Raw genomic sequence first — 24600 nt, 5'->3', positions numbered from 1 at the left:
CTACGTATTTTCATTCGGTCTTTACAACAACCTCTGAGGGAGAGGTATTATTATCCCCATTTACAGACCAGGACACTGAGGCACCAGGAAAGTGACTGGCTCAAGGTCACACAGCTAGAAAGTGGTGGGGTTGAGAGTCAAAGCAGACATTCCAGCTCTGGAGACCTGGCCCTTTACCACCTTTACTGCTTCTGTGAGCTCAGGGCACGGGGTCCCACCCCTTCCTACCATGTTTCATAACCACACATTTTGGGCGGATTATTTGATGACGTCTGTCTCACCCACCCACTTACTGCTTTTAATAAAGGTAGATGATGGGGCACCAGGGTGGCCCTGTCAATTAAGTGTTAGACTCTTGATTTCGGCTCAGATCATGATCGTAGGGTTGTGAGATCGAGCCCCACGTCGGGCTCAGCGCTGGGTGTGCTCCCTCTCCCTCTGCCCCTCCCACCCCCACTCCCCAACGGTTTCTCTCTCAAAAAATTAATTTAATATAAAATAAAATAAAATAAAACATAAGTACAATAAATAAAGGTAGTCAACGTATCGGGCACTTGGTCTGAGTTAGGCACCGTATTTAGCACGTTTTGTGCATCACCTAGTTTCGCCCTCTCAGTAAATCTGTAAATGAGGTACAACTGTCCTCAGTTTGCAGCTGGAGTACCTAAGAAGTAACTTGCCCACTAGGCTAAAATTCCCAGAGGGCAGAAACCTTGTTTGTTTTGCCCATCATTGAGTCCAGAGGGACTAAGTCAGTGCATGGCATACAGTAGGCATTCAATAAATGTCTTGGGGTTGGTTGGATGGTTGGAGGATAGATGGTAGGAAGGGAGGGAGGGAGAGAAGGGGGAGCGGGAGGGAAGAAGGGGAAGGAGGGATGGGGAAGGGGGAGAGGGAGGGAAGAAGGGGAAGGAGGGATGGGGAAGGGGGAGAGGAAGGGAAAGGGCAGGGGGTAAGGAGGGAGGGATAGGGAGATGGGGGAACGGAGGAAGGGAAAGGAGCCGAGAGCAAGGGGGGGTGGGAGGGCCGGGATGAGCAGCCCAGCAGCCGGTGCCAGGTGCCCCCCTGGCCCCCGCTCTGGCCCGGGATGGGGACCGGGACAGGGCGGCCACGGCAGCGGGACCGACGCGGGACCGGGCTGCGGTGTCTCCGTGCAGGCGCCACGATGCTCGTGAAGAAGTGCCTGGTGAGGTGCCTGCACCGGCTGCAGAAGGGCCCGGGCTACTCGTACAAGGAGCTGCTGGTGTGGTACTGTAACAACACCAACACCCACGGCCCCAAGCGCATCATCTGCGAGGGGCCCAAGAAGAAGGCCGTGTGGTTCCTCATCACGCTGCTCTTCACCTCCCTGGTCTGCTGGCAGTGGGGCGTCTTCATCAGGACCTACCTGAGCTGGGAGGTCAGCGTGTCCCTCTCCCTCGGCTTCAAGACCATGGACTTCCCCGCCGTCACCATCTGCAATGCCAGCCCCTTCCAGTAGGTGGTCCCTGGAGTGCGGGGCTGGCTCTCCCTGCCTCCCCCCCCCCCCCTCCCTCCCCCCCCCCCTCCCTCCCTCCCCCCCCTCCTCCTCTCCCTGCTTCCCTCCCTCCTCCCTCTTTCTCTCCTTCCCTCCCCCTCCCTCCTCATTCCTGCCTCCCCCTCCCTCCTCCTCCCTCTCCCCCCTTCTCTCTCTCCTTCCTTCCCTTCTCTCCATATTCCTTTCATCTCCTTCCTTCCTCCCCTTCCCTCCTTTTTCTCCTTCTTTCCCTGTTTGCATCATCCCTTTAGCAGCAAGTAACTTTCAAAATTCATAAACTTCCTAGGCTTAAAGAGGGGCACCCGGCTGGCTCGGTCAGTAGAGCATGCGACTCCCCATGGCAGCGCCGTAAGCTGATACACGGCCAGGTGCTGTGTGGACTGTTTTTTGGTTGATTTATGTAATTCTGATCCACACAACCACCCTAGGGGTGGGCACGACTGTGTTAGCCCCAATTTATAGATTTACAGGTCGGGAACTGGAGATTCAGAGAGGTGAGGGAACTTACCCAGAGACACACAGCGAACAACAGTGGCATCGGAACCTTGGCCAGATCTGACTCCAGAGCTGCCACTGTGCAACCACATGATGGCAAGGCCTATCTATGAATAGGACACGGCAAGGCAGCGGGCCTAATTGGGGTTGAGGAGGGGCAGGGGGTCAGCCAGAGGAGGACACCCCCAGGTATGGGCGGAAACCAGCTAGGTGGGACGCAGAATGGCCCCAAGTGGAGGATGGCTGCCAAGGCCCTGGGACGAGACAGAGTCTGGTGCTTTCAAGGAACTGCAGGAAGGGCCAGTGTGGCTGAGTCACAGGGAACATTCTTGCCCGAAACAAGGTCCTGGAAGGGAATTCATACTTCCTGATTACATGCCTAGTGATCAGAAAGTCCGTTCTTTCTAGTGATTGGGCTCCTGCCTGCTTGGGTAAATCCCTGGGGCCTCTCCAGAGAGCCCGCAGTCAGCGCAGGACAACACTGCCCTGGCCTGATCCGGGTCTCCATGCTGCAGAGACCTCACCTCACCGAATCCTCCCGACAGCCCTCCAGGGTCAATATTTTCATCCCCCCACCTTGTAGACGAGAGCAGAGCCATGGAAACGCTAACTTGCCCCAAGTTATCACCCAAGTTATCACAAGATATCACACAGATATCAAGTGACATGTCGGGATTTGAACCCAGTCCTCAGGCCATGCCCCACCTCGCTCAACAGTGGCTCCGGACATCCGGGCTACCCTAGCAGCCCCCGTCCCCACAGCCCACAGCCCTCCCTGAACCCTCCTCTTGCTGTGTACACAAAGGTGGCTGCTTTCACGCTCTGGGGACAGGAGGTGTCCGCAGCTGAAGCCGCTGTCAGCTCGGGCTGCTGTACCCCTTTGCAGCAGGACGTGGGTCTGTGGCCAGGCTTTAACACTCACTCCTGCAGGCTGTCCTCCAGCCAGAGCTGACCGGCCAGTGGGAGGGGACCCTCCCTGGTCTGGACACATTTCTGCCAGACTGACCAGTCACCATTTCCAAGATGGGAGCTTTGGGGGGCTGAGAGAAGCTGCTGGAGCCCAGCCCCACACTACCGACCACCCTCTCCCTCCTGAGACCTCCTCTTCTTCCCAAAGAAGAAGCTGCTGGAGCGTTGGAACCAGGAGCTGTTAGGCGTCTTCCTCATTACAGTGTGCACTTCGTTAAGGAAAGGGAACGCATGTGGCTTGTTCGCTATCATATCCTCTGTGCTTTGCGCAATGCCTGGTACCTAGTAGGTGCTCACTGCATACTCGGTGGATGAAGAAGTGAGCTGGTGGGTGGAAGGAGGCATGGTCACCTGTGGTGGGGAGAGAGGCAGGGGCTTAGGTGCAGCACTCTTCTCACACATGGTGGCTGGCAGCTGCGCTGGGGTAGGGGGGGGCCCAGACTGGGGTGGTTCTCAGCTGCCCCTCAGCTGCCCTTGCCCCCCTGACTGGCCCCCTCCCCACCCAGGTATTCTAAAGTCAAGCATTTGCTGAAGGATCTGGATGAGCTCATGGAAGCTGTCCTGGAGAGGATCCTAGCTCCGGAGCAGAGCTATGCCAACGCCACTAGGACCCTGAACTTCACCATCTGGAATGACACGCCGCTGGTTCTGATCGACGAGCAGAACCCCCACCGCCCAGTGGTCCTTGACCTCTTTGGGGACGTCCACAATGGCTCAGCAGATAGCAGCCTAGCTCCGGGAAGGACCTGCACTGCCCAGGGGTGCAAAGTGGCCATGAGACTAGTAAGTGGGCCCCAAGCACACATGGAGCAACGGACCCTACTCAGGGAGGCGGAGGGGAGTTTCTTTCCTTTAATAATCTGGGTCTTGTTGGGGAAAGGTAGGCTGGAAGCCAGTGCCCATTTTGTATGTTTACAAAGTTTTGATTTTTTTTTTTTAATAGAGCTGGTATGTTAGTCAAGACACTGTTGGATGCCATTGACCCAAGTCAAACTAGTTTAAGCAAAACAAGGAATTCACTGGCTGATGTAGTGAGGGGTAAAATGGGTTCAGGTATGGCTGGATCCAGGCATTCAAATGCTGTCATCAGGACACTACCTTTCTCTATTTTTGTTCAGCTTTTCTCCCCAGTGACCTTACTCTCTGTCCGGCTCTCTCCATGCAGAGGGTCTTGGCAATGCCAGACATACACCCCATCAGCTCAGCACTCTCCCCCGAGAAACAGAACTCCTATTTCCCAATGGACCCAGCAGAAGTCCTGGGAGGGACTCATTGGGTCACATGCTCATTCTGCAACCAATCACTGTGTGCTGGAGAATGCGCCCTCATGATTGGCCAGTCCTAGGTCATGCGTCCTGGAGCTGGGGTGATGTCAGCCTCTACCATGTGGACACACTGAGGCAGAAAAGGGTGCTTTCCTGAAGAAGGAATTAAGTCTTACTATCAAAAGACAAGGGCATAAGTACTGGGCAGGTGAAAACCCACAGCCACGCAGTGCCGTCCAGTGCCAGAGCGTAACTGCCCTGGGCGGGGCTGCTGGGATGCCTGCCAGCCTGCCAGGGGTTAGAAGCTTCCCTGTCTGTGCCTCTTAGTCTAGGGAGCTCCCTAACTGACAGGACCCTGGCCCCCACTCCCAGGGAAGCTGAAAGGGCCTAGGAATCTGTATTAACAGCCTCCCTGGTGATTCAGATGGTCACCCTTGGTTGGGGACCCGGGCTGTGGCCATACACTGCGCAGGAGGAGGTCACTGACCTCTACCGGGTCAGGGCTCCCCCTATGTCTCTGCAAAACCAGCGAACAGTTAGAGGCTCCAGAGTCCCCACGCCAACTCTGATCCCGTGCCCCACTGATTTTTGATGCTGTTACCTGGCTTCCCTGTCCTGCTCCTCGTCTGTGAAGCAGGCTTGTTCCCACTGGCTGCCCCAGCTCGCGGGGTCAGGCCCTATGTGTGTGCATGTGGTGCATGGTGTGTGTGTGTGCGTGTGCGCACGCCCATGTGTAGTGGGAGGAGTCCTGGCCTCAGTTTCCTCACGATGATGGAGTAGGGTGACTGTACAAATCAAATGCAGTAATAGAAAGCCCTCAGAACACAGTCTGGGACAGAGTGAGTGTCAAGTACTATCGTCATCTCCCTAAGGAGAGAGGAGGAGACCTCCAAGAATGGGCCCAAGGACAGTGCCCAGAGCAGGCCCTGGGGAGGGGACTCTCAGAATGTGGAGAAGCTCCTCTGGCCTCCTGGGTTCCAGAAGGAAGGCCCGCTGTGAGGGCCGATAGAGGCAGAGTGGCCAAGGCCAGAGTCCTGGGGCTGCATCCATGCTGTATCTACAACAGTGACCTGGGCGTTGTGCTGGGCCGGCTGTGGTGAGGGGGAGGGGGGCCCTGCACGCCTCACAGGGCTCAGGCTGACAAGGCCCAGGTCCTTTCACTGGTGAGCAGGAGGGAGCCTTGAGCCCTTGAGTCCTTCATGGTCCTCGCGGCCCGCAAGGAACGCCTCTGGAAGTCTGCAAGGATGCCAGGAAAGAAGAAAATGGAGGGTCCTGGTGTGTCTGTCTGTCTGTGGGCCACAGGAGCATGACTGTGGGTGAGCTAGGTATGTGGGCGGGTGAAAAAGTTTGGATACGAGTGTGTGGTTGTGACCGTGACATCGTGGGGCTGTGGATGTCAGGACGTGGGCTGTGTCTGTGTGTATGCGTGTGCACGTGCGTGTGCATACTCGCTCAGGCATTAGGCTAGTATACGGGAGGCCGGCGACAGTGTGTGAGACCCTGTGACCAAGCAGCCGTGTGTGAGGGGACAGCCCCCGAGCCCTGCGAGTGTGCGTGTGAACACGTCCCCCACTGGCTCTGCAGCCGCTTGCCCCCACGCCAAGGTGCCGCCAGGGGAGGGGCAGCTGGCCCTTGGGGACGGTGGCGGGGGCCCAGCCAGCCCGGCCTGCGCCCACCAGAACCCCTCCTGGCCCCTGCAGTGCAGCCTCAACGGAACCACGTGCACTTTCCGGAACTTCACCAGCGCCACCCACGCCGTGACGGAGTGGTACCAGCTGCAGGCCACCAACATCTTCTCGCAGGTGCCCACGCACAAGCTGGCGGAGATGGGCTACCCCGCCGAGCGGCTGATCCTGGCCTGCCTGTTTGGGTCCGAGCCCTGCAGCTACAGGTGAGAGCCGCCCCGGCCCCCCAACACCCCTCCCTGCCCCATCACAGCCCGGCGCGGCCACAAACCAGCACGGTGTCCTGTGCCTCGGGGTCTCTGGTCGCATTTCCTGGAGGCAGAGCCTGAGACGGGGATGTGTGGAGGGTCCGTGACATAGGAGGGAATCGCTTTAGGACATGTTTGTAAAGGAAAACAGGATGAGGAAGGAGGAAAGAGCTCAGGGAGGCCGTGGTCCCAGTTGACATCGAGGCCCCCATCCCTGGGGCATCGGGAGCATTAGCCACACAGGACGGTCCTCCCCGAGGGGCTGGCCTTTTGTCCCTGCCGCATCAGTACCTCGTGGGGGATGGGCTGACCTCCCCTCACGTCCCAGGCAAGGGGGCTGCAGAGGGGGCAGCTATGAGCCGTTGGCCTCCAACACCCAGTGGCTGAGGGACCTGGGCGGGCAACCCGGCACCTCCTGCCCCGCTTCTCCTCCCAGACCGTCCCACCACCTTGCCTCACCTTCCCGGGCCGAGAGCTGAGTTGGCTCAGCTCAGCACTTAGAACCCAGCCCTGGGAGTGTTCGCCGGCATCCCCGACAACCCCCCAAGGTTGAGAGGAGGGCAGAGGGAGAATAACATTCACCCAAAAGCCTGCGACTCTTTCGACGGGTCCCCAGGTCCCCCCTCCTTCACCACCCCTGCTCTGACACACCGAGCCCCTGGTGTCTCTGGGGCAGGACCGCGACCCAAGTCTCCGCCCAGGCAGAGCTGCCACAGCCAAGTGGCCTCCAGGGCCTCGTGACCAGATCTCTGCGGGGCCACCCGTGCTGGCGTCCTGTTGGTCCGGGCCCCCCGGCCTCGCACTTCGGGCCCCTGGAGAAGTCCACGGAGTCCTGCCACATGTCATGAGCGACAGGCTTCCGGTGTCACCCTCTCGGGGTTGGTGCCTCACCCCTGCATGCTCTCTCCACCCATGAGCCTCCAGGAAGCTCTACTGAGAGTCTGCTGAATGCCACGGGGACCCTCTGTCCCCCCAAACGCACAGGGGCAGGCACTCTGCAGGCAACGCCAGGGACTCCGGAGCCCTGAGGTGCCAGATCTGTGCACCCGGCCGCGTGGTGTGAGCTAGAAAGGTATGACCCACAGGCGGAAAAAAGCAGGCCAGTGTCCCTGGTGACAGGAGGCGTCCTGCTGGCGGCGTGGGTGGCTGCTGGCTGGCTGGATGCCAACCCCTCACTCTCAGCCAGTGGCCTTTGCTCAGCGTGCCCGTGGTCAGCCGCTCCTGGCAGCCCTCCCAGAAGGCCGCAGGTAGCCGGTGGGCCAGCGTGTCATATTGGCACGGTCACCTTTGCCCTCTCGGCTAGAGAGAGGGGTCAGGCTCTGCCTTCAAGCCTGGGGCCCTTCTGCTCAATGAGGAGAGACCTGGCAGTTGGGAGGATGGTGAGGTAGGAAGGGGAGGGGTCCATTAGGGTCTGCTGGGTTCTACCCTCAGGTTCCTGGGGCCTGCATTGTGCACAAGGCATGGCTCCATCCTGGGCAGCTCCTGCCCTGGCACCACAGAGCAGTTCCCGTGGGGGCCCCGGGACGGAGAATGAGGAATGGGTGGTCCCCCAAAGAAAAGCAAAGGAGCTTTAGCAGAGAAGGGGGAACAGATGTGTTGGGGCAGGCAGAACACCCAGCGTCAGCCACGCCACTTCTGTGGTATGGCTGTGGCCAGGGGTTAGCTCTAGTGAGAGGGTCAAGGTGGGGCTGTATGGTTAGACCACTGGGTTCAGATCCCTGCTCTGCCTTACAAGCCATATGACCCTCAACAAGTTTAAACTCGATGAGTCTCGGTTTTCCTCTTCTGTGAAATGGGGTACTAACATGCCTACTCAGTGGGGCTATTTTGAGTATTAAATGAGGTGATGTGCCCACAGTAGCACTGGCCTCAATAAATAATAGCTATTACTGTCATTAAACCCACATTTGATCAGGAACTCACTATCCAATAATAATGCTAACGTGGATCGAGCCCTGCTGCTGTGTCAGATGCTATTCTTAGCCTTTTGCAGGTGTAAAATTAATTTAACCTTGGCCATAAGCCCATGAGAAAGGTACTCCTATGTCAGCCCATTTTATAGGAGGCAACCACAGCCCAGAGAGGTTAAGCAACGTCTTGGAGGTCACACAGCTGGTGAGTGGCAGAGCCGGCAGTCTGGGCCATCAGAAAACCAGATCATCATCTGCCCTCCCCACCCACGTCTCCTAAGCCTGTTCTTTGTCACCTGCCTTCTTGAGTCAGCCTCAGATGTGGTGCCAGAGGACACATACCACCCTCTGCCCTCCCAGCGCCGGGCTCCAAACGCTACGTCTCCACTTCCTCACTGTCCTTCTGACTCCATCCTCTCTCCCTCGACTGTGACAAAGGCTCAAGAAATAGCAGCTGTAATTAGGGAACAAGGAGCCACATTAGGACCCCGATGCCACAGTGCCTGGATTTGAATGCCCACTCTGTGTGCTGCTGGGCACGTTTCTTGGCCCCTCTGGGACTCAGTATTCTCAACTGGAAAATGGGGATCGTGACATGGCTTCATAGGGCTATCGTGGGGATGGAAGGACATAGATGGTGTGTTATAGAAGGTCCTTGATTTGGGTTTATACAGATTAGATGGGTTTGGGGGAAGAACGGCACAAAGGTGAGGTGCCCACCTCATTACAGCCTCCTCCGGGAGGGACACCCCCCAGGATATTGACCTTCTTCACTTGGTTAAGGGACGGGGTGGGGGCCGCCTTCCCTTCCACGTGGAACAAATCATGAAGTGGAGCCCACACTGTGGGGGAGATAGGATGACAGGGAGAAAGGGGCAATTGGCTCCTGGTCTCCTGGAGGCAGGAATACAGACTATTTGGAATTCTTCTGTGGGGAAGAGTTCCGTCTTCTCTGCTCTTTCATGCTATTCAGTCATTTATACTGGTACCGACTCGTATATATTTGCATTGTGATCCCATCCCACATTATTTATTTTCTTACTCAAATTCTTCCGGCTTTGGATAGTAGCAGTGCCTTGCGTTGGGCTCCTGTGTCTCAATGAAACATCCCCATCTCTCTCTCTCTCTCTTTCTCTCTCTTTTTTTTTTTTTTTTTTGTCTATTTCCTTGCTTTCTGGCCCCTCATGATGCCTCAGCCCTAGAAGCTGCCATTTCTCTGAGGAGCTCTGCTTCCTTTTCCTGGAGAACGGTATTTAGAAACTGAGATCTAGGCATGTATGCCCCAGTAGCAGCTTCTTATTATTGCTTCAGGGACCAGCTCACTAGCTTCCGCCCTGGGAAGGCTTTCCCAACCCCTACCACACAGTACCACCGCTGTTATACTTCTTCCTGCCAGGATGCTCTGCCTCTCAGTCTTTTCTGGAGGTTTTACGCCAGTCTGGGGCCACATGCCTTACGCTTGTCCCGGGAAGGTGTTTTGGGAAAAAGCCTGGCTCTGGAGCGAGAGTCGGCGGGTGCTGGGAGCAGCCCCTCCAGGTAAAGGGCACAGTCAACAAGCAGAGTTGGCACACACAGCGAGACGGAGAGCACAGCCCTGGGCAGGAGGGGATCTGGCCACGCCCTGAGCGGCGGCCGCCTGCTCCCGGGCCGCAGATGTCCAAGACAGTTTCTTGGGAACACTGTGTCCCCACATGCCTGGGGCAGGGTCTCTCCTTCTAGAACAGTGCCCGGCTTCAGCCGGTTTGCCATGCTCTCTTCCTCCTGTGGCCACAGCCCTGATCATCTGCAGAGAGGACTCACTAGTACCCGCCCAGAGCTATTCCTTCCCTCTGGGCCTTTGCCTGCGCGGTGCTGCCAGCCTGATGTACCCTTTCTCCTCTCTGTCCCCGAGGCTGCTCGCCTACCTCTTAGCCATCCTTAAAAGTCTCAGCTCAGGCCTCCCCTCCTCCAAGAACCCTTCCATGACCCATACGCAGCCCAGGGAGAATGAGGTGTCACTCCTGCAAGCTTATCTCTGTTGATCCACTTATCCCATATTATAATTTACCCAACAAATATTTACTGAGTGTCTGTCTAGTACGGGCCAGGCTCTGAGGACAGAGTGTGTAACCCAGCACTTGCTGAGTATTTCAATGCGGTCGCCATCCAGCCGTCGCCTTGGTCCTGTGGGACGGGAGCTGCTAACTATCCCGGCTTGACAGGTGGGACCGGCGAGGCTCAGAGAGCCCAAGCTTACCAGTTACTCGGTGACAAAGCCGAAACTGGAATCCAGACAGGCTGGCTCCCAGGCCCGGGATCTTAGCCTCCCAATGTGATTCCTCCTTCAAGACAGACAACTGCCCTCCCTGGGCTCACCTTCTAAATCAGGAGGCCATTGATAAGCAAGCAGTTAACTATAAAGAAGATAATTTCCAATTTGGACTCATGCTATCGGGGAATAAGCAGGTAGAAATGATCCGGTAACTGGGAAGGAAAGCGACTTTGCCCGGAGAGTGCAAGGGGGTGGGTCTCAGAGCAGGTGAATCCCAAAGAATGAGGAGAAGCCACTTACTGGGCTAACTGGTCAGAAAATATTCTGGGCGCCCAGGGACCTTGAATTTGGAAATATCTTGGAGTGCTGCCGGAGTGTAACAGACAAGGAGGAGAAGACCAGCGTAGGGCCTTGGTGTTTTCTTCTGTGAACTGCAAGGAGCCGGGGAGGGCTCCCAGTGGAAGTGTACCCTTCTCCAATTCACAGTTCAAACCATCGCCCTGACCGCCGTGCAGAACAAGAGGGGAACAAGAGGGGAAGGACTAGAACTAGAACAAGACTACTAGAAGGACTACTACTAGAACAAGAGGGGAAGGACAGAGGCTCCTGTAGGAGGCGAGCAGGGCCGGGCGCTGGTGGCTTGAACCCTGTTGCAGGGGGAGCCTCAGCTATGGAGAGAAGTGGACAATCCAGAGGCACATTCTGGAAGGGGAGCATGGACAGAACGCTGCTCCGAGTCCCTCGCCATGCCGGGTCCCCCAACCACACGGTGACTGTCCAGTCACCACACAGCGACTCTCTTGTTCACCTCAGTTGTGCCCAACCCAGCATCTGCCTCAGTAAACACCTGTAGAGTGAAGAAATGTGATTTTGTCCTGATTTCCCTTTCACTGTTGAAGACACTAAAGGCCAGATGTGGAGTAAGCCACTCACATGTGCCCAGGGTCACCTCCCAGCTTGGATGTGGCAGCCTGCCCGGGATGAGGGGGGTGGCTGTGGGGCACAGGTGGAAGGAATGGTTTCCTAATCTGAACATTGGGGCAAAGAACAGCTGACCTCACCATGGGGTTACTTTGAGGATCGAATGAGAAAATGCATGCAGAACTATGCAGCCCCCGGCTGGCCCCTAAAAGTTGCACGGTCAAGGTTTCCGAATCCAGGGCTTAGAAGACCATGTTGCAATCAGGCCCCTTTCCTTCCTGTTTTTAATAAGACAAGAAAAACAAAATAAAATCATGCAAAGACATTCGTGAAGCGATTCCTAACAGAGACCCGAGGACACACCTGCAGACAGAACAGAGCATGATGACCTTACATGGATGAACCGTCCCGATTCCAGAGCCGCTACTCTCTCCCCCTCCTGTCCATTCTGCAGCAAAGCCCAGACTCCAGGGTCTTTCACCTGTAAAAAGCTTAGAATGTATCTGCAAGAGAGAAAGACTTTTTTTTTTTTTAAACCAAACCACAGTGCAATTATCCCACCCGAAAAAAGAAAACTAACAATAATTCCTCAATACCATCAACTATCCAGTCACGTCCACGCTCATCAATGTCCTACCTTTTGCTCGTCTCTGTGTGTGAGTCAGGATCTAACTAAAGGCAGCACGTCGTGGTTGCAACCCAAGTCTTTAAAGTTTCTGTTCATCTGTAGGTTGTCTCCCTTTTCCTCTCACAGGGTGTTTGTTGAAGAAACTGGGATATTTATCCTGTTGCCTTCCCCAAGGTCTGGATTTTACAAGTTGACTTTTCCTTGGTGTCTTTGAACCTGTTCCTCTGTCTCCAGTATTTCCCGTAGATGGGGGTTACAGACAGATGCTCAGTCCTGTTTGGGGAGGATTTTTATGTTTTACTGGCAAGGCCACCTCCTCAGCAGCCTGTGCTCGTCCATCAGGAGAGGAATAGCACTGGCCACCACTGGTGGGTGTTGCCCAAAGCCATTCATTCATTCAGGATGAGAAATGTTGCTCCATTCACTGCCTCTCCAAAGAATAAGCTGGGTCAAACCAGAACTGTTTTAACAACTATATGACAAGGAAAAGGAAAAAAAAAAAAAAAAAACAGATGGAGGGAGCCATAGATTAGAAGAAACTCGAAAGACCCATGAACCAATCACGTTAGCCTCATTTGAATCCCAATTTAAAAATTGTAAAAACAAAAATCAACACATAGGAGACGATTAGAACTTCAAACTGATTATTTAACGATATGAAGGAATTTTTGTTAGTTATATTTAACAGTATTTTTAAAAGAGTTCTTACTTTTCAAGGTACATCTGGAAATGTTTACAGACAAAATCATGACGTCTGAGGTTTGCTTGAGAACCACATGGAAGGGAGATGGGGCACGGCGGGTAGGGATGAAGGGTTCCTTAGTGGCTCTGCCCTGAGGATTCCTGAAGCTGGTGGTGGACTTCACTGTCTCGACTTTTTTGTGTTTGAAATGTTCTGTATCCAAAAAAGTCTTTTTTAAACTGAATTCTTTGAAACTGCAGGATACCATTACTACTGCCATGAGCATCTTTATTGGAAACTTTTCTTGTGGTAGTTGACTTACTTCCTTAGGAAACATTTCCAGACAGGACCCTGCGTAGGGTCCCCACGTGCCTTCTTATAAAGCTGTGCCTTTCCTCAGCCTCTGGGGTGCCCTCTCCTGATTCATCCCCTCTCCCACCCACCGTGTCAGCCACTTCCCTCTCTGTGTGAGTTCCCAGCTTGGGCAGCACACCTGGCTGGGTTCCATGGCTCCCCTCCACCCTCTGTCCTCCACCCTGCGTCCTGGACAGCAGATGGTGTCAGGAAGGCACCAGCTGGGGTGGGCCCAGCTCTCCAGCTGATGGTGTTTCTTTTAGGAACTTCACGTCCATCTTCCACCCAGATTATGGCAACTGTTACATCTTCAACTGGGGCATGACAGAGAAGGCGCTCCCTTCAGCCAACCCCGGAGCTGAGTTTGGTAAGTCTTGGTTCACCCTGGGGCCAGAGCCAGGGGGCTTGAAATCCCCACCACGCAGGGCTAAAAGACCCAGTGACCAGGAGCTGTTAAGGGGCAGGCCCGGGGTGAGACAGCAGGTGGCCCATGGAGGGACGGCCACGGTTGGGTCTCTTCTGTGTGCGCCAAGCTGTTCCACTGTCCCTGCAAAATGAACAAACCCTTTCAAAATTTTAGAAAGAGAGGAAGAGTTTTATTCAAGCCTAAGTTAGGAGAGCTTCTGCGGATACACAGTCTTTACCAGGAAGAGAGTGCTCTGGGAAGGGAGTGTTTGGAGCGGGATTATATATGGTTTTTACATAAAGGGTTACAAATTATCATGAGCAAGGCCATTCCAGAAAGTTATAGACATTATCTTGTGTTTTTAGTATGTGCAAGTCTATATGCCTTTAATTTTATGGGAACCAGGGGTTTTTTGTTTTGTTTTGTTTTGTTTTGTTTTTTTCCCTTATGTTTGGAATGCTCCTTTTGTTTATTTGTTTTAACAGAGGAGATGTACAATGTGGGCTGCCCGGGGCAGAAATAGAGCCTCCGAGGTTTTGATGGAGTCATTTTGACCTTGGTGACTGTTAAACTATAGTTTCCCTTGGGAGCCCAGGAGCAGGGCCCATGAATGGTAGAACAAAAATCGCCTCTATCACCCTCCCAGAACTCCTGTAAATGTCTGGGCTAGGGACCAGTGCTCCCATTTTCCTGCTGAGCAAGGCAAGGATTCAGAAGAAGTACAGCTCAGGGATCAGAGCCCAAGCTCCTGGGCCCAGATGAAACCTGGCCCCACCACTGACCCCCACCCCGCTATCCCCCCAGTGAGCCTGAGCTCAAGACTGAACTTCCAGAAGCCCTGGTTTCCCCGTTCAAAGACAGTACATGGTAGCCCAGGAGAGACTAACAAGTACACCTCACAGAGTCATTGTGACATACTACCATCGCCCGCTTAACACAGAGGCTGGCGAGCCCTACGTGCTTGGTATATGCTGAATAGTCTTGGGCTTAAAGAACTTGCCCAAGAACACAAACTGGGCCATGGCAGAGCCCGTACTCTTACTGAGTCTCACTGTGACATGGTTCTTGAGCAAGACAGAGAGGGGGTGAAGGAGTAAACAGAAGCCAGTAGTGGTTGATGATAGAGGCCACTGTGTGGGCCCGTTTCTGGGGAAAGAGTCATGGTGGCCTCAGGAGGGCTTCGGCGATCCTTCCTCCCCTACCCCATCAGCCTCGGACCTCCCCGGCCTCTGGGAGGCAGACTCATTCTAAGTGTCAGGGCTGTTGGTCAAGAGGGGCCCAGAGGGGATGCTGACTGCCCCTCACCCAGCCCCTGTGCCCCCGAGATCACCATGTGTCACAGTGGTGCTGGTCAACTTGCTTCTCAGGGACAGACGATTCGGACCAAGGAGCTCAGCTGCCTGTGATAGAACCCCAACACTGCCCCTTCTTCCCTGGGTGACCCTGAACAAGTCCTTTCCCTTCTCTGTGCCTCAGTTTGCTCACCTATAACATGGGGATTGTAATGCCTTTGCTCCTGGGAGCACCGGTGGGATTGTGTACAGAATAGCGTTTGGCCCAGCACTCGGCACGTAGCACGTGAACGCTAACCTGTTGTCCTAGCCACTCAGCAGAGCCCTCTGGTACATAAGATATGGGGTCTAGTCTCTGCCCTCAAGAAGGGAGCCATCCAGGGCCCCTGGGTGGTTCAGTGGGTTAAAGTCTCTGCCTTCGGCTCAGGTCATGATCGCAGGGTCCTAGGATCAAGCCCCACATCAGGCTCTCTGCTCAGCAGGGAGCCGCTTCCTCCTCTCTGCCTGCCTCTCTGCCTACTTACGATCGCTGTCTGTCAAATAAATAAATAAAATCTTTAAAAAAATGTTTTAAAAATAAATAAATTTTAAAAAAGAAGGGAGCCATCCAGTAGGGAAGGAAGACAGACAATAAAAGAGTCATATAAGTGAGGGACGTGCTTGGGAGGACATTTCCAAAGATAGGAGACCTAGTCTTGGTAGTCAGGGAAGGCGTCTGGAGGAAGCGACACTTGGGCTGAGATCCAAAGGAAGAGCAGGAGGTTCTATGGGAAGGGTGAAGGCGCGGACATAATTCCAGAGTAAGGGAACAGCATTCTTGAGGGAACAGCATTAGCAAGGGCCCAACAGCAGGAAGGAGCTTGGAAGCCAACAGGGATTGAATGAGAAGAATGATGTGATTTGAGGTGGGGCAGGGCAGTCCTGCTCCCCTGCCACATGGAAAAGAGATTGTGGAGCTGGGGGGAGCCAAGGTGTCTTGAGCTAGAAAGGAGGCCTTGGAGAAGGCAAGAAGTCTCAATTTCCACAAGGCAGAACCAGCTTCCTAGGTGGGCCGTAGAGGTCTCCTTGGCAGGGTGGGGAGAAGGCCTGGACAGGTGGGTGATGGGGAGCGAATTCAGGCAGCCCTCGGCCTCACCTTCCCACAGGCCTGAAGCTGATCCTGGATATAGGCCAAGAGGACTATGTGCCCTTCCTCACGTCCACGGCCGGTGCCCGGCTGCTGCTCCACGAGCAGAGGTCCTACCCCTTCATCAAAGACGAGGGCATCTACGCCATGTCAGGGACAGAGACATCCATCGGGGTGCTGGTGGTATGGCCGCGGCCTGAGGGCAGCCTGAGCTGGGCTGAGGGTGGGAGCCTCCTTGTGGTCCATTCCTGCCTTGTCTGCTGGCCGGAACCCCCACCAGGACCACCATGCTGTGGGGGAGGGTGGGCACGCTCTGGCACCGACTGGGCCTGTGGCATCCCCCCTGACCCCCGTGCTTGCGGGGAGGGAGGTACAAAGGGGGCTTCCGGGTGGGGCAGGGCCTCCAGGAGCAACCTCTCTGGACACAGGACAAGCTGGAGCGCATGGGGGAGCCCTACAGCCAGTGCACCATGAATGGCTCCGACGTTCCGGTGCGGAACCTCTACAGCGACTACAACACGACCTACTCTATCCAGGTGGGAAGACAGTGTGGGCCTGGGGACCTGGGAACCCTGGCAGTCCGCATCAACCAGGCCCAAGGCCTCCGGGCTCGGGGGGAGCTGGTCCTGGCAGGACTGGCTGTACTGGATTTTTGTGGGTGACCACAGGGTAGTTTGGTGGGTTTTGTGGCCTTTGGGACTAAGCCGGGCCTGTCCTTGGGTGCTCACCAGGGCCCAGGGCCAGCCACTGCTCGTCCCCACCGGGCAGCTGTGCCCTTGGGGATGCCCAGAACACAGGGATCTCACTCTGGGGTCTCCCAAGAAGAACGCTTGTGTGGGAGAGAGGCTGTGCTGAGGGCTCGCGTGTATTACATTATCCTTTCGTCCCGTCTACACCCCACGGGACAGTAACAGCATTTATTATACCTATCACTTACTTGCTACAATTCCTAATATCCCGAGAGGATCCGGCACATCGTGTGCTGGGCAGGCACTGCTGGGGCCCTTTACGTGATTCATTCAATCCTCAGAGCAACGCTAAGATGTAGAGGATATTATAGGAATGAGGAAATCGGGGTGTACAGGCCCCAGTACAAAGGTCTCATCACCTTACCTGGAAGTCTCTCTTCATATCCGGCCTCGATCTCCCTTGCTATAGCTGGGGCTTCCCTCTCGCCCTGACCTTCACGGGCAGCCTGGGGGGGCCTGTCCCAAGACCCAGCCCCGGTGGAGAGGACCATCTAAAGCTTACACACAGGTGATGAACGTGACCCTGGCTGACCCTTCTCCCCCAGCCTGGGTGGCCTTTGCAGATAAGGAAACTGAGGCTTGATGAGGGGAACTCCAGGGCCTGCCTCTGTGCCTGTGAGCTCTGAGCATGGTGTGGGCTTCCCTTTTGCACCAGTTCTGAAAATCGCGCACCACCCCACCCTCCCGCCCACCCTGTCCAGCTGGCCTGTGCGCCCCACACCCTGACCCGGCTGGTTTGGCCGCCTTCTATCTGGAGGTGCTTCTGCCTACAATGGAGAACTTGGGGGAATCTTCCTTCTGAGCTAATAAAGGCATAGACAGGCAGCATAGGAAGGTGGGGAGCATGGAGAGGGGGGCCACGGAGACATCCACCAGGCCCAGCCTTAGAGACCCCGTTCCAGAAAAACCTCAGCTCTTGCTTTGTCCCATGCGGCCGTCCCGCTGTTCAGAGACCTTGGCAAAGACCAAGGCCCTGGTCGGGTACTCTGCTTGCATCCTCCCTCCCTCCCAGACGCTGTCGTGGGGCCTGGAGAGGTGAGATGGCGAGGTCTGGAAGAATGTGAGACCTTGGTCCCAGATCAGAGCTCCTCATCCTACCCCGCTGGCCCCCTCGCTCGCGCTCTTCTCCTCCCAGCTGTGCCCATAGGGAGGCCACGGCCCTGTCCGGGAGAACAGGACAGGGCGTGCTAGGTTGGGAAGGAGCAGCTTGGGGAGTGGGAGAAGCTGGGACGGTGGGGCAGAAGCCCAGAGTAGGGGATAGCAAGGGTTGGAGCAAGGGTTCCTCCACGCCCTGGACTCGGGAAGCTGGACAAGAGGAGACACAGCAGTACCAGCCGCTTCCGTTCCCCATGTGGTGCCAGGCCCCCCTGACCTTAGCCCACAGGGGCAGCCGTCACCCTGCTCCACCCATGAGTGACTGCAATTGGCCTCCAAGTGCACTGGAAGCAGGTCAGGGTGACCTGAGACCCCAGCACGAGTGGAGAGTCATCCCACGCAGCCCCGGGGCACCAAATCCACTCTTCCTTCCCCTCTCCCCACGAGGGGACACTCTGCTCCATCAAGGCTGGCAGCCTGGTTATTAATAACTACCAAAAGTTGGCTGTGGCATTTGGACCAAGCCACCCCTCCACATGTCCTGTGTGGGGCTCCAGCTCTGCAAGGTGGCAGGCCCATCCTCAGAGAGCTGGGTCTGGCCTGAGTCCCTCCGTGGGGACCAGGGACCGAGCAGCACAGCCACGCCCAGGCTGCAAGGGGTTAGAAGGTGCAGCTCCTCGGCCAGAGGGACCTCTCCCCTGGCTCCCCGACTCCCCTGGCCTCGGCATGACCTGCCCTGGGCCCCTACCCTCTGGGGCTGGGACAGGGTGTCGCAGTCACGGCTGTGTTCTCCCGCCCTCCTACCGCAGGCCTGTATTCGCTCCTGCTTCCAAGAGCACATGATCCAGAACTGCAGCTGTGCCCACTACCTGTACCCACTGCCCCGCGGGGAGAGATACTGCAACAACTGGGAATTCCCAGACTGGGGTGAGCGCAGAGTCCTGGGCACTCACTGCTGCCCCAGCCAGCTGGGGCTCTGACTGCAGAGCCGGGGGCAGAGTTCCATGTCCTCAGCAGGGCCAGGCGGGGTGGTGGTGGCCAGGCCTGCACCTCCCCGGTCTGCAGAGCCCCCGCCCAGGCTCCCCTCCCTCCTGCGTGTGTGCGCCACGTAAACGTCTGCACACGCGTGAGCTTGGCGTGCGGTGGCTGGCGAGGGCACGTGTGTGTGTGTGCGCGTGCACGGGAGAGGGCATTTGTATGTGTGCACGGGAGCACTCGGGACCGAGTCTGCACGTGTGTTCACGCGTGGGTGTGATTGCTTCCAGTGCCTGCAGCTGTGCACGCTGGTTTGCGTGCCCATGAGTGTGTGTGTGCACGTGCATGCAACCACAGTGCCACGTGTACGAGCCTCAGCATGTGTGTCCATGTGTGTGAGCTCACAGGGTCTCTCTGTGGGCTGCTGGGTGGGGAGACTGAGGTGACCTCCAAGAGTTTGAAGCCACAGGAGGAGCAGTCCCGGAGTCCAAACATCATGTTTTTGGAAGCAGAGAGAGTCCCACCACCTCATAAAACCAATGAAAAACGCAGCCAAGAGGGGAAACTCTCCCTTCCCTTCACCATCACTTCATGCATGACCCCATCACCCTGCCCACCAGCCCTAAGTGGGGATGACAGAGGGAAAACTGCTGTCATCCTGCTGAACTGAGTCTGGGATGTTTGGGTCGAGGCTCCCCCAGCCAGGCTGGGGCAAAATGGCTGGACATGGGGGGGCAGGGGGTGCGGGATGGGAGGGGATGACCCTCCATGGCAGGAGAGCTTGGACAGAGAAAACACCCCCTCCCACTGAACCACTGGCCTTGGGTGGCCATGGGCCAGGAAGGTAGGGGACATCCGTAGGCCCAGAGAGGGAGAGGAAAACATCTAGAAAGCCCTGCCTCTAACTCTCCCTGCCCCCCCCCACCCTCATCCTTTTCAGCCTATTGTTACTCACGCCTGCGCATGAGTGTGGCCCAGAGGGAGACCTGCATCAACATGTGCAAGGAGTCCTGCAAGTGAGGGGGGGGCACAGAGAATGGGGGGCAGGGGTCGGGGGGGGGGGGGGGGGGGGGCGGGGGAGCCGGGGGGGGGGGCAGCGCTGGCAGGGACAGCGACAGCCACAGGACTGCCTTCTCTCTTCCAGTGACACCCAGTATAAGATGACCATCTCCATGGCCGACTGGCCTTCCGAGGCCTCTGAGGTGAGGCCGTGGAGTGGCCGGGCTCCTGGCCGCCCACCTTTGGGCTGGGGGACAGGTCTGGGCATAGGTCTGCAGGCTGTTTGTCCTTCCACTTGTGTCTCCCAAGGCACTGTGCTGGGGACACAGCAGTGAAGGAGAGAGGCACAGCCTTTGCGCTTAGGGAGCTTACATTTTAGTGGCAGAGATGGACAATACACAGAAATTAGATCATTTCCAAGTTGATGATGGTAGGAAGTACACAGGGTGAGCGGAGAGTAACCAGGGGAGGCCACTTTAGACAGAGTGGTCAGGGAAGACCTCCCAGCAAAGGCGACATTTGAGTGAAAGCTGCAGCATGAGCTGAGCTGGCCTGGGCGGGCTGGGGAGGAGGACGCGGGCGGAGGAACAGCACACGCGAGGGCGGGAGGTGGGTTAGAGCCTGCGCCAGGCTGGGCTTCTGGGGGAGGTGTCTGGAGCCCAGAGTGCCTTCTCCCCGCAGCAGCAGCAGCCGGTGTGCACTATTACCTTTCTCCTCTCTGTGCCAGCACCGTCCCAGGGGGGCTTCGGGAAGCTTCAGGGCTGTGGTCTGTCCCTGAATGGGGGCAGGGCCCATGACTGGGAGGCAGTGCTGCAGGTGCCATTTTTTCAGCTGCCTTCTTGGATTCCAGGATTGGATTTTCCACGTCCTGTCTCAGGAGCGGGACCAGAGCACCAACATCACCTTGAGCAGGTGAGCCTAGAGTCTGGGGTGAGGCAGGCGAATGCAGAAAATGGGCAGAACCAGAGCCTGAAGGGAGGGGTTTGGATACAGGGCATCGACTCAGACACCTCACACTGGTCAGGTCCAGGAGGAGACCTGGAGGCGGCGGCCCTGGGAATGGGAGAGAAGCCAGCGAATGGAATTCAGGGTTTGCCACTTCCCCAAGGAGAGCCTGTTCCTCCAAATGTCACCTGTTCACCCACCCACCCACCCATCCATCCATTCAACCCTCCATTATTCATCCATCTTTCCACCCATCCATCTATCCATTTGCTCCTTTGTGCATCCATTCATCTATCTATCCATCCTTCCATTCTTCATCCTTCATCCTTCTGATTTTCCTCCCAGCCATCTATCCCCTCATCCATCCAGCCGTTCATCCCTCCATCAACTACTCATCCAGTCTTCCATTCATCCATCCATCCACTTATCCTCCACCCATTCCTCCATCTTTTCATAATCAAACACAAACACGAATTGAGCACAGAAGACACAGGTCCATACTCTTGGGAAGCTCCAGTGTAGAGGACAGAAATATGCCCACAGGGCTTACGGGGGTGAGAGTCTCTATAAGACCTTTCCTTTGGGAGCACGGCAGGGAAGAAGCTATGTGCCTGAGAGATAAGGGAGGGCTGGAGAGGGAGGGGGCACTTGAGCTAACTCTCCAAGGAGGAACAGGAACTGTTCAGACAAATAAGGAGAGGCAAAGGTGTTCAGGGAGATCACTGGAGGTGTGAGAGAGCAGAGCTTTCCTGAGGACTACTGGGTGCCAAGGGGAAGCCCACGCAGCCAACGGTCTGGGCCCCAGGTCCCTTGATGAAGGAACAAGGCTTGGGACTAGCCTACTGTGTAGGCTAGCCCTGGGGATGGGAGAGGGGAGCTCAGAGCCAGTCCTTGGGGCCCCCAGAGGGGATGCTGTGCAGAGATGCCCTTCGTGGCCCCAAGGCCCCGAGTGGCCAGGGAAGACCACACTTTGGGCCCTTGCTTGGACCTCACCCATCCTGGAGTGGACATGTGAGAAGCTCAAGTTAGAGCTTGTCCTTCCTGTGTGTGCATGCATGTGTGTGTGTGTATGTCCTGGGGAGGGGACACCAGCCCTTCCTGCTGCTCCTACAGGAAGGGAGTGGTCAAGCTCAACATCTACTTCCAAGAATTCAACTATCGCACCATTGAGGAGTCAGCAGCCAATAATGTGAGTCTGGGCGCTCCTGACACTTCAGCCCTGCCCCGCTGCCCCTCCACCGTGCACCCTGAGGTTGGGGGAGGGTCCCGAACCCTACAGGGGAATTGGGAGAGTCCTGGAGTCCCAAATGGTTTCCGTGGGTTGAGACAGTCACCCTGTCCCCCCTTCCTGGCAGCCGTGAAGCGGGGTTCAAGGCAGGAACCTGTGGCCCGACCCCCACCCTCACCAGGCCGTCCACCCCCCTGCTCCCCACAGATCGTTTGGCTGCTCTCAAACCTGGGTGGCCAGTTTGGCTTCTGGATGGGGGGCTCGGTGCTGTGCCTCATCGAATTCGGAGAGATCCTTATCGACTTTGTGTGGATCACTATCATCAAGCTGGTGGCCTTCGCCAAGAACCTGCGGCAGAGACGTGCCCAGGCTCGCTATGCTGGCCCGCCGCCCACCGTGGCCGAGCTGGTGGAGGCTCACACCAACTTTGGCTTCCAGCCTGATGTGGCCAGGCCTGGCCCCGACCCCGGGACCTACCCTGATGAGCAGACTGTGCCCATCCCGGGCACCCCACCTCCCAACTATGACTCCCTCCGTCTGCAGCCTCTGGACATCATCGAGTCCGACATTGAGGGCGATGCCATTTAGACCTGGGGAAACCAGAACTCAGACCCGAGAAGCCAAGATCGTGGCCCCAAGCTTCACTTTGGGGTGTTCTCTCCAAAGGGCCAAGACAGTGGGTATCCAAGGCCAGAGTCTGTGTCTCCCTATAGAGAGACCAGCAGCTGCTGGCCAGTCCCAGGCTGAGGGCTCTGTAGGGTCATGCTACGGGTACAGATGTGGGAAATGTGTACTCATTTGGTTCCTGCCCACACCCCCAACCTGACCTGATCCTTGGCTGGGACGTCCCCAGCCTGGCTCGAGAGACCCTGGGACACTGTCCCCTGCAGGCAGGCTAGTTTCTTCCCAGTGCACCGTCTGCTCCCGAGACAAACATCCAGGCAGGCTGTGCTGTCTGTCCCCACAGTCTTTTCCGTCCTGGCCTTAGCTGACCTCTGCGAATGGGTTTAGTGAGGTGAGCAACTGTGGAGAGCAGGAAGAGCATCAGGCTCGGGGGCAGGGTCAGGGGTGGGGGGATGTGCTGCCAGGTGGCCCGTGTTTTGTTCTAGAAATTAAAGTAGCATCCATACTGGCTGGGAAAGCAAGGGCTTGGCCGCGGTAAGGCTCTCAAGCGGGTGATTTTGGCGTTGTCCCCACAGTCTACTTGTGACTTCCACCATCAGTGCCATCCACCACTCTTCTCTGGGTGGCAAGGACAGAGAGAAAGAGAATGAGACTCAAGCTGGCTTAAGTGAGAGAATCTCAAGGACCTCAAACGGTGTCTCTTGGTCTCAGCTTTCCTGGGCAGGCTCCCCTCACACTTAAAGTCCGCCAGCAAGTCCAAACTCACCAGGTAAGGACCTCTTTCCCTGTTGTCTCTGCAAGTTCCTAGGCTGACTCTCATTGGTCACTGATTGGATCACATGCTTACCTCTGAGCCAATCTGGCTTGGATAGGCCAGACCCTGCCCATACCTGAGGCCAGGTGGCCCCCAGCAGAATCAGGTGGTGGGGACACCAGGCCAAAGATTGCCAGATAAAATACAGGCCCCCTAGTTAAATAGGAATTTCAGATAGACTATGAATTGATTTTTTTAGTGTGAGTATATCCAAGTAGTATTTGGGACAGGGGCACCTAGGTGACCCAGCAGGTTAAGTGACTGACTTTTGATTTCGGCTCAGGTCGTGATCTCAGGGTTGTGAGATCGAGTCCTTTATGGGGCTCTGCCTCAGTGTGGAGTCTGCTTCAGATTCTCTCTGCTTCCTCCTCTGCCTCTGTATGTGCACTTGCTCTCTAAATGAATAAAAATGTTTTAAAAATTTAAAATATATTTGGGACATATTATACTAATAAAATCATTTGTTGTTTTTCTGAAACTCAAATTTAACTGCGTGTCCTGTATTTTTAATTGCTAAGCTTGGGAACCCTGATGGCTCTCCAAAGAGAGACCAGAGAGCTGTTACCAAAGAAGCATGGGGCTTGTCAGGTGCGGAGAGCGGACCACCTGCCAGCCCCGGTCACAAAGCAGCGCTGGCTGTAGAGCCTGGACCTCTGAGGGCCCAGCCCTGCTGCTGGCGAACACCTGGGTCCTTGGCTGGGAAGGCAAACAAGCCGACCTCCCATTAAGTGCCCACAGTGGCACCTGTGGAGGAAGGCGGTGCCCCAGACTTGGTGCCACTCCAGCCAAAGACAGCGCTGGGAAGCATTGTGTGGGGAGGGCCTGGGGGAAGAGGGTTTCCCAGCTCGGGGCCAGGCGGGTCTGCAGGCTGGAGTCCAGTTCTCGGTGGCTGCCACGCTAACTCCCATGACTACTACTTTTATGACTAGTGATAGTTGTCATCACACTATGATTATCTGTTGTCGTTATCAAACAATGGCTACACTGTATCAAACACTTACCACATGCCAAGCACTAGGCCAAGTACTTTGTAAGTCTTTTTCCAATTAATTCTCAGAATGACTAAAGTGTTATCATCCCATCTTAAGGGTAAGCACATTGAGACTCCGGTGAAGTCAGGAGCCCCAGACCACTCTCCCAAGTGATGAAGGTGAAACTCCAGCCTCATCCCCTTGCTGTCAGCAGTCACAAGAATACCCTTATAGGAGTCCAGAGCTTTCCTATTTTCCGTCTCATCTGAAGCTGTGGGGCAGGCAGAGCAATGGTTATTATCGAGCTCCTTTCGCCAGCTCTTGGGTCACACTAATTTGAGCTGACTTAAGCTAAAAAAGGGAGTCCGTTAGTTCTTGTAATAAAAGTCCAGGGATTTCAAGTATGGCTGTTCCTGGGGTTCACCTAGATCTGGTGCTTTCTCCAGCTCCGG

General features: G+C 55.9%; 1 protein-coding gene across 1 annotated transcript; it reads left to right on the top strand.

Moving 5' to 3' along the window:
* The first annotated feature begins 1111 nt into the window (after window positions 1-1111).
* Window positions 1112-22856, top strand: LOC111162305 (sodium channel epithelial 1 beta subunit). The gene is made up of 12 exons (XM_022526633.1): window positions 1112-1476; window positions 3487-3763; window positions 5946-6136; window positions 13188-13291; window positions 15768-15931; window positions 16177-16284; window positions 18402-18519; window positions 19508-19583; window positions 19712-19769; window positions 20417-20478; window positions 21625-21700; window positions 21947-22856. The coding sequence occupies exons 1-12, from the start codon at window positions 1166-1168 to the stop codon at window positions 22325-22327; spliced, it is 1926 nt and encodes a 641-aa protein (XP_022382341.1). The 5' UTR covers window positions 1112-1165; the 3' UTR covers window positions 22328-22856.
* The last annotated feature ends 1744 nt before the right edge of the window (window positions 22857-24600 follow it).

This window comes from Enhydra lutris, unplaced genomic scaffold (assembly GCF_002288905.1).
Source record: "Enhydra lutris kenyoni isolate GAN:26980312 unplaced genomic scaffold, ASM228890v2 scaffoldscaffold90, whole genome shotgun sequence".
Taxonomy (NCBI): domain Eukaryota; kingdom Metazoa; phylum Chordata; class Mammalia; order Carnivora; family Mustelidae; genus Enhydra; species Enhydra lutris.
Note: the sequence above shows the minus strand (reverse complement) of the source record. Positions and strands in the feature narration are given on the sequence as shown.